Source organism: Rhinolophus sinicus, chromosome 7 (genome assembly GCF_057876585.1).
Source record: "Rhinolophus sinicus isolate RSI-liver-muscle chromosome 7, RSI-T2T, whole genome shotgun sequence".
NCBI lineage: Eukaryota > Metazoa > Chordata > Mammalia > Chiroptera > Rhinolophidae > Rhinolophus > Rhinolophus sinicus.
In genome coordinates this window covers 10128585-10146057 of record NC_142507.1, presented here as the reverse complement: position 1 = coordinate 10146057, position 17473 = coordinate 10128585, and the positions used below count along the sequence as shown (strand labels likewise).

The 17473-nt window shown below is 40.6% G+C and overlaps 1 protein-coding gene across 17 annotated transcripts in view; it reads right to left on the bottom strand.

The window, feature by feature from the left end:
- The window catches only part of EYA1 (EYA transcriptional coactivator and phosphatase 1), a 294427-nt gene that overhangs the window by 63438 nt on the left and 213516 nt on the right, over window positions 1–17473 (bottom strand). For all 17 annotated transcript variants that reach the window (XM_019726030.3, XM_074318728.2, XM_019726026.3 and 14 more), the window contains 2 exons: window positions 9288–9427; window positions 7853–7936 (listed from right to left, as the gene is read on the bottom strand). In XM_019726030.3, the coding sequence (XP_019581589.1) occupies window positions 7853–7936; window positions 9288–9427 (224 nt within the window). The remainder of the gene's footprint in view (window positions 1–7852; window positions 7937–9287; window positions 9428–17473) is intronic.

Below are 17473 nucleotides of genomic sequence, written 5' to 3'. Positions count from 1 at the left end.
CAATAATCTCCTTTGTTATCGGATTAATCTTCCAAATTGTACACTTCCAGCATGCCACTCCACCGTTTTAATATTGCTCATGGCATTCCCATGCCTGCAGCTCAAAATCCTGGCACTCACTGCTCCCTGCAGCCCTCCTTGGAGGGCAATGGGCCAATCAGAAGATTTGATTATAGTCCTGGTGTGCTCAGTGAACAGATTTGTGTCCTTGGGCCAATCATTTCAGTGTTCGGAGCCACGGTTTCCTCAGGGGAAAAAGAAGGCACTAATTGGATCATAAATGGTAGATCGTGTCAACTGGAAAAGCTGAAAAAAGCGATGTTTTCATTCCTGTTTCAACACATTTTCTGCTGCCCATCTCCTACAAGTCTGATCCTCTCAATGTACTTTATAGACAGACATGCAGCCCTTTTGCCTATCATTTCCCTGCGTAGTTATGCTCTGAATTTCCTTCTCCTTCTCTGCTACCTGGACCAATGCAATAGGCAGTAGTGCCCACTCTCCCCCTGAACCCCCAAAGTAAGCAATAACAGCACTATTTATGGAATGGCTCTGGGTATCTTTCCAGGTGCTTTGCAACGCTCTTCCAACAGCCCTGAGATGACTGCCATCTTCTAGAGGGGAAGGTTACGATGGAACAAGTGAGACTCAGATGTAGGCGCTTCTCCTGAGGCCACAGAGCAAGGAGGCCCAGAGCTGGCAGAGGCAGGCCAGTGTGATGGGCAGCCACCGCAGGCCCATTCACATAGATGGGTAAGAAAAATAAGGTTTTATTCAAGAAGGTTGCAGGAACATACATTTCAGTTATATGCAGCAGGTCCTCAAATAATGTGGTTTCATTACAAAGTTGAGAAACTTTCGGCTGGGCCACTGTCTGTGTGGCGTGTGCATGGTCTCCCCGTGTCTGTGGGTTTTCTCGGGGTAAACTGGTGTCCTCCCACATCCCAGTGATGTCCACGTGAGGTGAATGGACGTTTCTCCATTGTCCCCGTCTGAGTGGGTGCGGGTGTGGGTGGCCCTGCGATGAAAGGGCGTCCTGTCCAGGTGGGTCCCACCTTGTGCCCTGAGCTGCGGGACAGGTTCCTGCCACCCGCAACCCTGAGCTGGAATACGTGGGGTGGAAAATAGTTATCTTACTTGTTTTTCGGAATCTTTCTTAAATGTCTGTATAGTTGACATTTATTTCAATGTTTAAAAGTGTTTAGGTCTTTAGAAGTTTGGTGATGTTTCTGAGACCAGAAATACGCAGTAGGAATTGAACGCTTGTTTCTATGAATTAGCCTATGGGCAAATTGGTCTCATTCTGCAGTTTTGAAGAACCTATGGATGACGTAACTGAGGCCTTGCTGTATGACCGCCAGTTGGGGGAAGGAGCTGGTGGTTAAAGGAAAGAGGGCAACTGTCGGGATAAGAGCAAAGAAAAGGGACGAAGAAGGCTCTTGTAGCTGAACAGCCCTGATTGTCGAAAGCATCGTGTTTTTGATTTGAGAGTTTAGATGCCCCGCTATTCTACAGTATCCACAAGTTATACTTGGGACCATAAATTATCTCATCCTTTTGATCTGACTTGGCACTGATATATGAAAGAAGAAACTAAAACCAGGGAACAGTCCTTTGCTATTGAACTGGCCGCTCGGCACTCGTCAGCACACCTGTCACTCAGCCCTGAGCACTGCTCTGCTGGGGTGGCCACGGCTACCACGAGGGTTGGGAAGTATGCTTTGGGTCTCTCGCTGGTCAAATGGTTCTTAGCTGAGAACTGTGGCTTTCACACTACCTGTCCCCCACGATCCATCCTCTGTTTCTTCCTGGGGACAGAGCAAGGCTCCCTTTCCCTGCCTCCCCGGCCCTGGGCTGTATTAGCAGAGGTGTGCGCCCCTTCTCAGCCTGGCTTAGAAGCCTTCCATTCATACCCTCCTTGCTTGTTCTCCCTGTGGGCTAGAAAGTAGATGACAATGCTCACAGGAGCCTCAGAAGCTCCCTGGGGAGATGGTACAACCTTACCTGCCTGACCACACTTTGCCCAGACTGAGCCACCTGGAAGACCCACTGAAACCATTAAGTAACAGGTAAATTCCTATCACATTTAAATCCTGGCACGTTGGGCCTATGTGTCCCAGCCATTTCACTCACCCTAACAAGTTCATGTGCTGACACGTGGTTCCCTGGGACCCCAGCGGCCGACACACTGTGCCTGCACCCAGCTTACAGACTGCTCGGCCACAGAGCGTCCTGGTGCCCTGAAGCCAGGGTTAAAACTAATCAACACCAAGTTAAGAGCCTGATCTAGGCAGAGACACGCAAACTGCTTCTCTAAAGGGATGGAAAATAAATATTTTAGGCTTTGTGCAGGCTGTCTACAATCTCTGAGACACATTCTTTCTCTTCTTTTTAAATAACTCTTTAAAAACGTAAATGGCATTCTCAGCTTGCCACACAAAAGCAGGCCACGAACCAGACTTGGCCTCCAGGATATGGTCTGTCATTCTCTGATCTAGACCTCTGCTCTAGATTTTTAAAAACCAAAGGAAGAATAATATTTCATGACACGTGACAATTACATGAAAGTCAAATTTGGGAACTACAAGTAAAGTTTTATTGGGATCCGGCCACCTTCGTTTGTTGACGTATTGTCTGTGGCTGCGTTAGCTGAGGAGTTAAGACAGGCAGGTGGCCCCTCACAGAAGAGGCCTGCCCACCCGTGGTCTGGAAGTTCCACAAGATCGGTCATTCTGTTTAAATGACCAGAGACTTTACAGTCCGAGGAGGGCACGGGGTGTCTGGCTGCTTTGGTGCACGTTAAGAGTTTAGCATCTTCACCAGCCACCGTGGAAGGTCAACCCTCAAATGATTCTGGAGTTTAATGTTGCCCCCTAAAAAAGGGTAAGAACAGCAATCCTTACTGGCTAACTGGGGTGTTCTGAAGAATTGGGCTTGATAAAGTGCTTTCAAATTTTTCTTTCATCCGTGAACTGACTAACGACAGTATTAAACTAACTAGGAAGGTTTAGTTGATCTAAAGTTGCTGTGACAATTCGGACCCTCGCAGATGCCCGGTGCGTTATCAAACAAGTGCTCAGACAGCAGATACAAGATCAACAAGGGACATATATGCTGCTGTTATTATGAAGTTATTGCTATTACTAAGGTGCGGTGCTGGGACCTTCAAATTCGTGGCACAACTGAAATCTTTCTTTTCCCCCAGCTTTATTGAAATATAGTTGGCACAACTTAATACTTAAGACAATTCTGCAAGTCAAGTAGACAGCTTTATGCATGAGGAAACTGAGGCTCAGTAGGAATAAATAATTTGCCCAAGGCTAAAAAAAAAAACAAAAACAAAAAAAACAAGCCCTGAAAAGTCAGAGCTTGGATTTGAGTCTAGAGCTATGTGAATTCACACCTGAGGCCCTTTCTATTATAGCACACTATAAGGTGTGTCACATATTAGCACTTCATACACTTGAAGACCCTACCACATATTGCCACTAGGTCAGATTCAAGTTTTTTACTGTCAAGGTTCAAATACATTAAAACATAATTAATATTTATTTTATGCCATTCATAGTGCTCAGTGTTCTACACATTTGGTCTCTAACCTCTTCTAAGCCTCAGTTTCCTCATCTATAAAATGGGCTTCGTCATAGCACTTTCGGAGCGCTAATGTTGAATTAAATGAGTACTGGCCACATAGGAAATTCTTGGTAAGCAGGGCCTACAATGAAAAATGCTAAGTTTTATGTTGTCCTGAGTACTCATGTTTAGGTTTCTGTATAAAATGAGGAGTGTACTTTTAAGACCTATTTTAGCCCAAATCCATATGATACAGTAAAAGGAAAGTATCGGAGCAGTAAAGCCATTGGCTGTAGCTATCTCGGGGAGTCCTCCCACAGGAGGGGTGTCACGTTTGGGGCATCAGCACGACACTTATTTGCAATAGAAGTTCGGAGTGTGTGCTTTGATATGACAACTGGATTTTGTTGTCTATTTTAAGAGCATTCAATGAAAAAAAAAATCAAGACTCATTTTCTTCAGATTTAGTTTAAAAGCAACTTCTAAAAATGCATTAAGCAAAGAAAGTGGGGACAGATATTGTTAACAACAACCTCATTTACAGTACCACCCATGGACGTTATTTTCCTGCTGATGTGCTGTGTTTTTTCCTTAGCTGAGCCTGCACTGTACCTACCACCCTCTTTCAGTTCCCATCACCTTTGTTATAAAACACTTCCTTCTAACACCCAACGTGCCTGCTTCCCAGAGCTGGGATTATGCGGGAGGTGGGACATTCTCAAACTTTTTTTGGTACATTTTGCTGTAACATGCCCTAATTTTGCATTATATCAACCAGATCCTGTATCCCCTTACTGAATGGCCGACTCATTGAGTTGCCTAAGCTGCTGTGACTAAGCTGCTACTCAAGTATCTGGTTCCCATAGAGACAGAACAGCTATCACATTGTCAGGCATTCATGACTTTCTGTGCCTGTAGAGTAAGGCCCAGCCGTCCATGCTCCGCTGGACAATGCTGGGGAACACCATGAAATCTGTGCTCCCACAAAGAAGGCTGGCCCCTGAGCTGCTTTAAGACTTCTCTCCTCAGCCTCGGGGGAACAAACCAAGGGGATTCAGGGTGCTCTGATCAGTTGGTTATTATTATTATTGTGAGGAAGAATCCTTGTTGAACTGTAGATATTTCACAAGGCCTCATCATCAGATTTGAGAGCCAATTCTGCCTGACTCTCAAGTTCTCCAATGAAGATAACATGGAGCCAGCGTTCTGGCATGCTTCAGGCTAGGATTCAACATCCTCAGCAATTATGTCTTCAAAACCTATCTGGACAACGAGACAACAGGCTGACCTTGAGCAGCCAGCACAAAGAAGGTGCTTGATAACCGGTTTGGAAAAAATCAAGCTAAGAGTGTCTGTGGAGCTGGTGACCCTGAGCTGGGCACTGTCGCCTCTAACTCTGATACCTGCAGCCCTGACCACTGCCCCGTGTCCCGGGCTCACCTGCTAACTGCCTCCTTTGCTGGTCCAATGGGATGTCTAACAGGCATCTCAGACTGACCAAACTTTCCATTTCCTCTCCAAATAAGTGCTTCCCCATGGCAACATTCTCGTATGACTTCTTCTGGTTGCTCAGGACCGATACCTAGGAATGGTCTTTCCATTCCTCCCTTTGACTTATTGCCCTCCAGCCCAATCCAAATCATCTCCAAATCCAATTTCTCCACCTGCAACAGAACCTAGAATCCAACCAGTGCTTTCCATTTCTACTGCTAGCGCATCAGATCACTGCTGCCCCCCAACCCCATTCTCCCATTCCTTTTCCTCTACCATTAATTCTCCACCATTGCCAAAGTAATCTGAAAATCTAAGTCAGATCTTGTCATGTCCTCCCTTGAAGTTCTCGAATGACTTCCCATGGCATGTGCACTGAGATCAACTCTCTGGACTATGGCTGGTGGCCCTTTACCCTCATCTCTCTTGACTGGCATCTCCATCACTAAGCTGGGCCACACTGGCCTCCTTGTCCCTTAGGCAGCAAGCGCTTTCGTGCCTCTGCACTTGCTGTTTCCTCTGCTGAGATCTCTCTTTCTCTTGATGGTCACATGACCCATTGGCCTCTTTAGGTCTTTCCGACCTCAGGCTCAAAGTCTTACTCAGAAGACCTTCCGTAACTAGCCATTCTGAATTTGCTCCCCCCCCCCCCAACCCCCATCAACTTATCAATGAAGGATAAGCTTATATCTCAAATCACCTATACTTTAAAGAATATGTAATTGTGGCTTTTGAGAATTATATGAGATGAAATGTTTTAGCACATGCCCTAGTACGAGAAAATTAAACTAACAAACAAAATACTATTTGATAAAGCCTTCAAATACTAACGGTTGACATTTTTTAAAAGAAAACTCACGGTATTTGTACTGTTTTGGTTAGATATTGCGAGACTCTGAATGAAAAAGTCTAGGGAGTGAGCAGTTTCTAAGTTAGGTGTGAATTCCATGTGTAAACTGGTAATTTATGGTCAAAGATTGATGGGAGGTCGGTAGGTCATAGGATGTTCACCACCTCCCTCTAAACTGGCCCCTTTCAATGGCTACAAAGAACTGATGAAAACAACACTCTCTGAATCAATTTGGCTCTTACTAAGGAAGCTTTTAAAGACTTGAGAATTTCTGGATGGTTTTCAAATGCTGGTTTTCTAAGTGAATGCTTTTTCCAACACTTGCGTGTTTCCTTCCTTAGAAGACAGCTTTCTTCCTTAGAAGTTAGTTATAGGAACATTATGATGGTTCCATTAAGAAGATCTTCAAGAATCTTCCTACTAGCTACATGTTGATATTTTAGTGATTAATCTTTAATTAGCTTTTCAGTAGTTTTTGTAAAAACAAGACTATCACTATTGTTAGTGATAAAAAAGTATTAGTATTGATATTAAAAAACAAAACAAAAAACAGCACAGTTGATTTGGACTACTTATTGTGCTAACCACACAGTAGAGACTTTCTTTGAATGACTGGTTCTATGGCTTTATTTTTGTAATTTGAATTTTTGTTGATTGTCTTCTACTTATAGAACATGTGTTTAACAATAAGATGGGACATATGGTGTCTTTTAAATACCTTATTTCTGAACAGAAATTCAAAACGGTGAACTATTCTTACTCTTACAAATGTGCATTTTTCGAGCCTTTTTTGTTTTCGTTTTGTTTTTTGTTTTTTGATTAGGCAAATCTTTAGGTTTATGAGAAGGGAAGTTGCACTGTGAAGTTCAATTGATAATTCCCCTACTTTGACCTCTAGACTACACCTATATGGTAGGTACTCAATTATATTTATTGAAACAAAGAATAACTGGATAAAATCTGTAATGACAGCATGCACCTTTTATGCATATTGATTTTAACGTAAATTGTGATAAATCCCTGGAGCCACCAGACATAAGAATTCCGTTCCCAAGGCTTTAAACCAATAGCTTCAAGAATCTAAGATTTGTAGTATTATTTCTTTAAAGATTATATATATATATATATATATATATATATATATATATATATGTATATATATCATATTCACAGAACAATTTCAGCAATTACCTGTAGCCACTTTAAATAACATGATTTTTGTGTGGGAAAGGTTTATGAATCCATCAAACAATATAGCAAAAAGAATTTCCAAAGTTTTGGGAAACTCAAATGCAGAACATTGAAACTGAAGGTCTACTCATGGAAGGTGGTCTACAATATTATTTTCTTCCTACAACACGAGGTAAGTATTGTAACAACTCCAACATAAATGTATTGGTCCTATTGTCATCCTGAGGCCCAATTTCACATACCATTCAAAAAAATTTAGCCCCGTAGCAAAGGGACTTATAAAGACAGTCATAACAGGTGCTTTGAAAATAAAATACTAACACTGCTAATCACCAAAGACAATAGCATGTGGCATATTTCCTCCATTGAACATGTTGTGAATAAAAAGAATAAAAAGGACATGGCAATAAAAACCTACAACCTAAAAGATCTATCTTTCTTATCTACACATGTTAATATTTCATCCTAGAACAGCATGCAATCACTTTTATTAATCGGGGTCCAAAATAAGAATGAATTTAATTGCAAAAAGTTTATCTCATTTTGAAGAACCTAACAAAAATCTCCTTTTGCTCATTTATGAATTTTTGCCTTACTTATATATTTGACTATATCAAAAAATCAAGTTATTTTACTTTTATATTTTTAATTTATTATTTAAAGTTAAACCACATTCCCATTTGAACTAAACATTCACTTCTAGGCTTATTTACTCTAAAGAAAAAACAAATGCCTCTTGGTACTCACCCTCCCATATCTGTTGGCGTAGGACCCAGTAAGCAAGGAATGGAAAACAATGATGGTCTCATCCAAATCCCAGATGAACACTCTCTGCAAAGAAAGAACCAAATCAATGTGTCTTTCCCTTGGTTGAGAAACCTGTTATTCAGTTCACTTTAACGTGAAATGGGAAACAAATGAAAAATTTGAATTTACTTTTTTTTTTTTTAATACAGCTGTTCCAAAGAGTATTATCCCCCAGTTTTTCTCTAGATACAACCTTGGATGAAATATTAATAGAAGAGAATACATTAGCAATATCACTATAAATATAGGAAAGAAATAATAATATATGTCCTTTTTACTTCCTGAGTAGATTATCAGTCTTAGTTCCGAAGAAATGAAAAATGAGCTAAAGCTAGTCTCTTTATAACTTCTGAGACAGAGTCTCACTCAATCAAAAATCGTTCAGTTTTATCTTCTCCTAAACACTGCTGTCTGTCCATTAAAAGGTGTTAAAACAGCTATTCTTATATTTTATTCGTATTGAGCCAAGTATTAAAAAATTGTACACAAAAACAAAAACTTTATATCATCTATTCACCTTGTATTACATACTGGGCTGTTATCAAATGCATGGGTTATATATTGTTCCTGCCAATTTTTCTTCAGATTTCATCGCTAACAATTTAAGCAGACACACCTGCTCTTGACACACTTCGGGATATTTGGAATAGGAGTTGAAGAACTCATTTTAAAAAGGTCGTTGAGATACGACAAAAGGCCTCAAGCCTGCTTTCCTTCTTCCAATTTCTACTCAGACCAGTACATAGTCATATATATAGGTTCTGCTGAAAATTTTCCTCTTTTTGGCCCAAATAATCATGTTTTCCACCATCCGATTTTACTTTGGCAAAAAACCCCAGAAACTTAATTGCAGTGGATTCAAGGCTATGAAATCTACCCCTCTTTAAGGTTTTATTTAATCCTTCCTGCTTTTGAACTCCACCAAAACATGTTTCATAAGATGATGACCATTTCAGTTCAGAATATTCCAGGTTTTCCTGTCTTAACATACACAAGTGTGTCTTTAATTTCAAAGTGGATTTTATTAAGATTTTTAGTACAACACTTACTTGAAATGGCAATGATAGAGCAGTTCAAGAGAATTTTGTTCCAGCCAACTTATATAATTTACTACATTTCCTCAGAGAGAACTAAACAGATGCTTTACCATCCAGTTAAATGGAACAGAACAAAAAACACACAATTGCTTTACCTATAATTAATATGGAAGAGAGAAAATAATGCTTTACTTCTAGTTAAAATGGACAACGAAAGCAGTAGATAAAAGCATTTGGACACCTTGCTCACTGCCATTTACGCTGCAGGCATACAGAACCACCAGTTAGCTGCTAACATGCCTTGGGATTTATTCCAGTGTTGGTTGGTAGTAACATACCTCAAGATCAGAATCCGGGGGAGGAGAAGGATTATTGTTTCTTCGGCCCCGACCACGTGACTTCCCATCTGAACCTCGACGTAACCGATCAGAGTCCGAATCTTTAATGGGTGTTGATGGGCTGTGGATTGTACTGTACTCTGTAGAAATACAGGAAGGAAGTTCATGTCTCGGTTCTGGCACCATGGTGCCACAGCTAACCTTGTTGTAATTCACAGGGAAGAGTAGAACCCATTTCATTCTGCTCAGATTCTCCATGATCTTTTACTTGCATTGGTAAATCATTTATGAGATATTTGATGCCCAGACTGGTTTGGAAAGGATGTGTAATCAGAAATGACTAAAATTCAACGGAAGGTGGGAGACAACAGGTTGTGCTAAGTTGCCTAAATTTTCTTTGTGGTTCCTTATGCTCAGACAGTGCTGCCCCACCCCCACTTCCGCATTTGTTTCTTTGACTCCACAAACAGTGCCTGGCCATACTGAGACAGGTGCACACATTTGCCTTACAGGCGGCTCTCCCACCTACAAAAATGGCTCCTGTTTCATGGGGAAAAAATGAAAAGGAAAAGTCAGCTCTGGAGCAGGGAAAACTAAATCACCAGGCAGATTTTTCTCTGAAAATTAAAGAAAATCTCCATTTTATGTGAGAAGAGAGAGCAGGCAAAATAAGGAGAGCTATATGGGCAATACCCATACTCTGTGCGGCATTCATCACAGGTTCTTCCTGCGTCTTTGTCTCTTTGAACCAAAAATCCGAAACCAGAAAGCACATTAAAATTACTCATCTGGGTAACTCAGAGAAACCACAGAAATAATCCGATAGAAACCACAAAATAAAGAACAACCCCCAAGCAGCTCAGAAGAATGGCTGGGCAGTAGTTGTGGAGTTGGGGACAGACTCTTACCCTATTTCCAGAATGAACAAAAAACCACTTACACTCACTCCCTAGGTACGTTTTTTTCTCTCAATCCATCCAGTTCACACGTCGGACAATTTCTACCTCCCCAAATTCCAGATGTGCGTGTGCTGGCTCTCTCCCCACAACTCTTCTCTAGATTTCTCTACTAGATATGGGTTGGAATTTCTCAATCTGATATGAGGAATGATTATTCTGAGACACTGCTGATGTTACATTTCACCAAACAGAAAACTACTGAAGACCTAGTAGGCTTTATTGTTGTACTATCGGCCCCAACTCCACCACATGTCAAATCATGTGGTTGCAGTATTACCTCCACGTTCAAGCCTTATGAATCAGGAATATAGGAATGGACTTTCACAGAGTAATTTCGTTTCTGAATCACAGGAAACAGCTCTATGCCTCCTGTTTAACTTTAAAACCTAAAGAGATGCCTATCGCTTTTAGACGGGGCTTTTGTGTGTCCTCTGCCATCGCAATCAAGACAGCAAACTTCCTTATATAAACTAGTCATGTGGTCCTTGTGCCCAGAAACCACTTCAATGGCTTACAAGCCTGTTAACTAAGCCTATGATGGGCAGGAAGTCCCAAACAACTCCACTCCATGGGTCCCTTTTTGTCATTTGCGATGCATTTTTGAGCTAAGTCATCCTGTAAAACTGTGAGACTACAATGTGGCTGGTCCAAGTTAAGCATTCTCGAAATCTACATTAGATCCCTCTTCTTGCAGAGGCAGATAACTGGCATCCTGTCCTCAAGCTGTTTCAAACCAAGCATGTCTATTCCACGCTCTGTAGAGAACCAGGAGGTCGAAATGAATACATTTTTTAAAGAGTTCAGTCGATTCAAAGCTGTGTTTTGAAGAAAAAGTCTTGACCTTTATCTTTAAATATTCTGCAATCTACATCTCCACACAGAACTTGGGCAGCCACCATTTGAGACAGAATACAGGCCTATCTCTTGAATAGCTTTGAAACAGAGCATTTACTTGGTAATGGGCATAGCTGGCACCTAACTTGACCTGTACCTCACGTACTTGATCAGAAAGTCTATCTATCTTGCACTGTGAGCGCTCCAGCTTTCAGAAGTTCGTGTTTGAGAAGAAGCTAAAGGACATCAAACAATGTATCGTATCCCATTATGTCTTTTGCCTTGACTTCCCAATAGCTTAGGTTAACTTTGTCCTTAAAGTTTATCTTAGCCTAGATTTCCTCTCATTGTTGCTCATTCCTTTATTGTTCGTGTTTATTTTTCTATCCCAGTTTTAAAAACCCAATTAAATCTTTAAAAGTGGATTCCATCTCAATTTTTTTGGAAATGAAAAAGCTAATTGATTACTCACTTCTGGAACCACCCACTCCAAAAAAAAAAAAAAAAAAAAAAAAGAAAGAAAGAAAAAAATTCCAAAGAGTAAAGTATACAGGTAGATTTAAAAATCATCTTATCTAAAGTTTTTCCAGGTAGATAAAAAGCCCTAAAAAATGGACATCTGACACCTTTAAATATTAACACACACACAATTTACAGGCCTCAACTTCTTAGAAGGAAGATGAAATTTAAATGATGCAAACTAGTTTTAATAAATCTCTTCCTCTTTGTTCTATGGGGTGGAATTAAATGCATCTACTCTCCTAACCAGCTTTCCTGACTCTAACTTCTCTTTTCTTCTACCATGCAAAACAACTCAACAAATAATTTAATCTTCTAATCCACTGACATCTCATGTTTCATTAAAATCCTCTCCCAACTGTTCAACTTTACCCCCACTGAGATAATGGATGTGAAAGTTCTCAGCAGAACATTCATTTCCTTCAACAAACGTTGACTGAATGCCCACACACTTCTGGGCACTGTCCTAGGAGCCTGAAGCAGGATGACGGACCAAAGAGACATGGTTCCTGCCTTCTTGGAGCTCAAAATTTAGAGAAAGGCACTGAGTCATGACAAAAATGAGAGATTACACAACAGTATGAAAAGAGTTATCACATGGGGAAGGTAGAATGCTAGGAGATCACACAGGAAGTCCACATAACTCAGACTTACAGGGTTACGGATGCTTCCTGCAGACGGAGGACACTCACCCGTAAGCAAAGGAACATAAAAGTGCATCAGGGAGGCACATGAACACTGGGAAGGTGCAAAGAGAGAGAGATGAAGAACTGAAAAAAAAAATTAATCTAACCTGAATCTATAGAGGAAGAGTGCAGAGCTAAGGCTGGCGGCAGGCAAAGAATTCAACAAGTGAGTGATGTAATCAAATTTCCATTTGCAATAGAGGATTCTAACTCAGTGTGGCCAGGGTACGGGACACAAGTGAAGACTGAGAAAGGAAGGCCAGCCAGGGGGTCATTCAGTAAACCAGGTTAGGAGTATTGGTGGCCCAGGTGTAGGTGGTGGGGGTGAGGGAGAGTTACAGATTTGAGTGTCATTAGCAGGCAAAATCAGTAACCAACTGGGTAAGGAAGTCAAGGATGATGGTCAGGCCAGTGGTTTGGCAATTGGGCAGATTATATAATAATCCAAGGTACAGGATTGAGGAGAAAGAAAGGATTACAGGGAAGAGGGTAGGTGAGAATGCAGGTTCAGCGTTGGACGTACTGAACAGGAAGAGTCTGTGGCATCCATGACCAGTAGGCTGCCAGATTGTTCCGAAGCTCAGGAAAGGAATAGGCTTGGTTTAGGTTCGGGAATTGGCACCATATATAATTAAAGAAATGGGTGTAATTAAAAACATGCAGTGTGTGCAGAAGGGATGGGCAGAGAAAGACGAGTGGGGTCTGAGGAGAAAAACCAAGGTTAGTGTATCGCAGAGGAAAGAGTATGTCAGGAAGGAAAGAGGGTGATCAATAGCTTCAGATCAGTAAGAGCTAAGGTTTTGAGAGTACTTTACAATCAAAGAGGTCTCTGGGATAGCTGGCCAAAGTACAGATTGGAGAATTATTTGGGAGATAGTTTGGTGGGATGAAAATGAGACAGAAGGTGGAAGAGTAAGCAGGGTTACAATTCCTAAAATGTTACTGATGACCCTATAATGGCTAAATCCAAACATCACTTTAGTCCTCAATCGTTACCTGCCCTCTCTGTGGCTATGCTGACCATTCGATCCTTTCCACCACGTACACATTAGAACTTGACTTCCTCTTTCTTCTGCTTCTCATCCTACCGCTCACACAATTCCTTCTCATGCTCTTTGGAGACCTCGTCCTCTGCCCAAAGCTGAAATGTTTGTGTTCTCTGTATTAGTGACACTCAAAGTGCTGATCTTACTTAGGACACAAGGAGTTTGCCTCAGGGTGTTAATCAATGCAAGGTTTCCTTCATTGAAAGTCTTGCCAAATTAGAAGCACAGAATCAGCTAGAGAAACGTGTGCTTAGTGATGCAGTTGATTACATTCTGAAGCAAATCTCTTATGTTATCATGGACTAACAATAAACAATTAGCGGACAGGCAGCCAGTGGCTGGACTCGATTCTGAATAGCAGTGCACTGAGTTTCCTAGTCCTCTTATCTCCCTATAAGCTCTCAGTGGTTGGTGGTATCTGTATGAAGAATTTCAATGATAACCTTCAGGTTAATGATTCTAAAGCTTTCCCTCCTGATCTCTTGACCTGAATACCCCACTGTTTGCTACACTTCTCTGGGTAAATATCCCATGGACAAGCACACCTAAAGTTGTCCCAAACTGAATCCTCCTTCTTTGGTAACAAGTCTGATTAAGGATATCAACATCTACCCAGTTTTCCAGCCACATCAAATCAACACTAAACTCTGTGGCTTTTATCTCCTAAATACTTTGGTTCTAAGTTCAGGCTCTCATCACCCCTTGTCTCAATTCTTGCAACAGGCTTTTTTCCAAGTCTGCTACCCACAGCCTTTCAACAGTCATCTGTACCACAGTGACAGAGAACTGAAACACCCTTGAAAGCTCCAAACCCCTGAAACGGAACAGGAAGGGCAGTTTAAATTTGAGGAAACTGAGTCAGGGACTCAACTGCCATGTTTCCAATCTTCATCTCACTACTTATTAATATGGCTTTGTGCAAGTTATTTACCTTTTCTATGACTCAATTTCATTGTCGATGACATGGGAATAAATGCGATAAAACTAATACACAGTAAAGGTACTTAGAACCGTGCATGTAGGCACTATGATTTAGCTACCTTGGAAAAAAGAAAAGCCCCACTAAGTCACTCTCTGACAGCCTTACCTCTAACTGCTGTCTCCCCTTCATGGTCTGCATATCGGATAGATACACCTGCCTCAGTTCTCTGCAAGTGCCATGCTGTTTCACGACTTAGCATACTGTCTCCTGTTCTTAGAATGCCTTTCCTCAACTCAACTCCCTCCCTTGACTTGTCTGTGAAATTCCTACAGAAATCCCTAAAGGTCAAGTTCAAGTATCTTCTTTGTGAAGGTTTCAATTGAAACATTGGTCCCTCCTTTGTAATTACGTTTATCTCCATTATAGGGTTATATAATCTTTGCAATTATTTATGTTCACAGTGGATAATACATAATTTGGTTGAATTATTTTGAGCAAATGCCCATCAGTCTTGCTCTTGGAGGGCAAAACCTGGTGGCATTCACTTTGTATTCTGAGAGCACAGTAAGGGTCTACAGCACAAAGTAGACATTAAAAAAAACCACACCCAACGACTGAAAGAAAGTGCTTTTCAAGTTTAGCTCTTACTCTATTAAATCTATGAAGATTATCTAATTATTTCTATTAGCTAGTCAAAATATTTTCAAATGGGAAATAGCAGTAATTATTTTTAAGGCTTACGTAAAAGCTAATTTTATATATGCAATCATAAAATGCTAATATCTATATATCATTAAAATTCTACACTTGTAAATACTGCTAAAGAGTTCCATAAATCCTTGAAAATTAAAAAGAAAAACAGAGAACTGGAACTCAGAAGATTCCATCTAGTTTCTCTTGGTGCCTCTCGTTCCTTTGAGCTCACAAGCCCTACTTGAGTCTCAAGGAAGTTACCTCCATATTTCTTAGTCCTCAGTCTCCTGGTTTGTCAGACTGAGAGCACGGCCTAGATTACTTAGCTTTAAAGTCCTATTATGTATGGAGGTAGAACATTTACCGAATCTTCCTACCGTGTTTCCCGAAAATAAGACCTAGCCGGAAAATAAGCCCTAGCATGATTTTTCAGGAGGATATCCCCTGAGCATAAGCCCTAATGCACTTTTTGGAGCAAAAATTAGTATAAGACCTGGTCTTATTTCTGGGGAAACACAGTAGTTGTTAGTCTTTCCCTTTTCAATAGTCACCTTCAAACTAATCTATATAGAATACTTTGGGCGATTCCAATCCTCAGAAACCATCAGGGTGCGCTGCCTACGGTATCTAGTCCAAATTCCTAATCCGGTTTTATTTCTCATGCCTCCCTCAACATGTTAGCTCCTTTCATATACATAGTGCCAACTACTTTTCTAAAGGATCATGGCAATTCAAATTGGGTCAGTTTTACCACAGCCTTACCCACATAATGATTGTCATTGTTTTAAAGAAGTCATTAATAATTTGACTTCTTTATAATGAAATTGAGTCATAGAAAAGGTAAATAATTTTCTATTTTATTAGATGTAGAATAAGATTGCATGCTTTTAATTTGGAGATATTGGAGATGCATATATATATATATATATATATATATATATATATATATTATGTATATGTGTGTGTGTATATATATATATACACACACATAAATATATTAGGTTGGTGCAAAAGTAATTGCAGTTTTTGCAATTATTTTTAACCCTTTAAACTGCAATTACTTTTGCACCAGCCTTATATATATATATACATATATGTGTGCATATATACATACGCACACACATATATACATATATGTATACACACACACACCTATATGTTTGAAAATTATATTCCCCTCTATGAACTGTCCAAATTCTTTGCCAAATTTTTAATATTCCTTTACTAATACAGTTATGGGGATTAGAGGTACTCACATCCTACCACGTTCAAAATCTGCCTATAACATTGGACTCCCCCCAAACTTAACTATTAATAGCCTACGGTAGTGTTGACTGGAAGCCTTACCGATACCAAAGAGTTGATTAACACATATTCTGTATGCTGCACATAATGTTGTGTGTACTGTATTTTCACAATAAAGTGGGCTAGACAATCACGAGGAAGAGACATACATTGACACTATCTATTGAAAGAAATCCACGTATAAATGCACCCACACAGTCCAACCCGCGTTGTTCAAGGGTCAACAGTATGTACGTTTCAACCCTTTTCCGATTTGCAGACATTTTTCCAAGTCTGATAGTTCCTCAAACAACGCTGCCATTGCCTTAAATTATGCTTTCCTTCACGAATGATGCTTTTGGTTTTTACGTCGTCCTGCTGCACAGCAGGAAGGCCTGGGTGAAGATTTAGGGATAAGCGTTCACTTTTATTGTAAGTGTAGCAGGGAATCTCTGATCTAACTCTACGCTCTTGGGCCTACCTCTGCCAGAGGTAGTTGGGAAGGGAGCAGGATACAGGGATCCTGCAGGCCCCCTGCTTTGGGAGGGCTCCTTACTGGTTTCTAACTGAGGTGAAACACTCCTCCTCTGAAACAGAATGAAGTAACCAGACTCCCTGCCTAGGGGAAGCTCTTATCACTTGCACAACGTTGGGTGGAGGCCAGGGCAGCTACCATCTCTGGCTGGTCCCTGAACCTATGCTATGACAATATCGATTACAAAAGGAAGTGCAGAGCTTTTGAGGAAATCCTTATAAAGATTATCTGAATTCAGTGAATATGAGACCTGGTAATCAATAATTAAATAGTCTATTTGCTGCTGTGGTGGACTCAGATAAAAAGAACAAGGTATATTCCTTGCCTAAAAGCAGAATTATCATGTTTGAGACTCAAGACTTAAGTACATGGGGCAATTATACATGTACAATTATACATGAAGAAGATGCCAGACAGAAATCGACACCCAGGTACCCCTGAACTTTGAGACTCTGGAGATCAGAATCAATGTATGCCAAAGTCGTCCTAAAAGGTGGCATAGCAAGTCACAATCAGGAAGATTGAAAGAGAGAACGTAGAGAGCTGAATTCTGATTCAAAGAGAAAACGATGCTATGGTCCCCTTGGTATTCCCCATAGGAATTGCATCGAGCTTGAAGCTACTGGCCAAAAGAATCACATACACCCACTGGGTATATCTGTTTATAATTTTTAAAATTTGTTTTTTATGGGCAGAGAGGGGAAACTG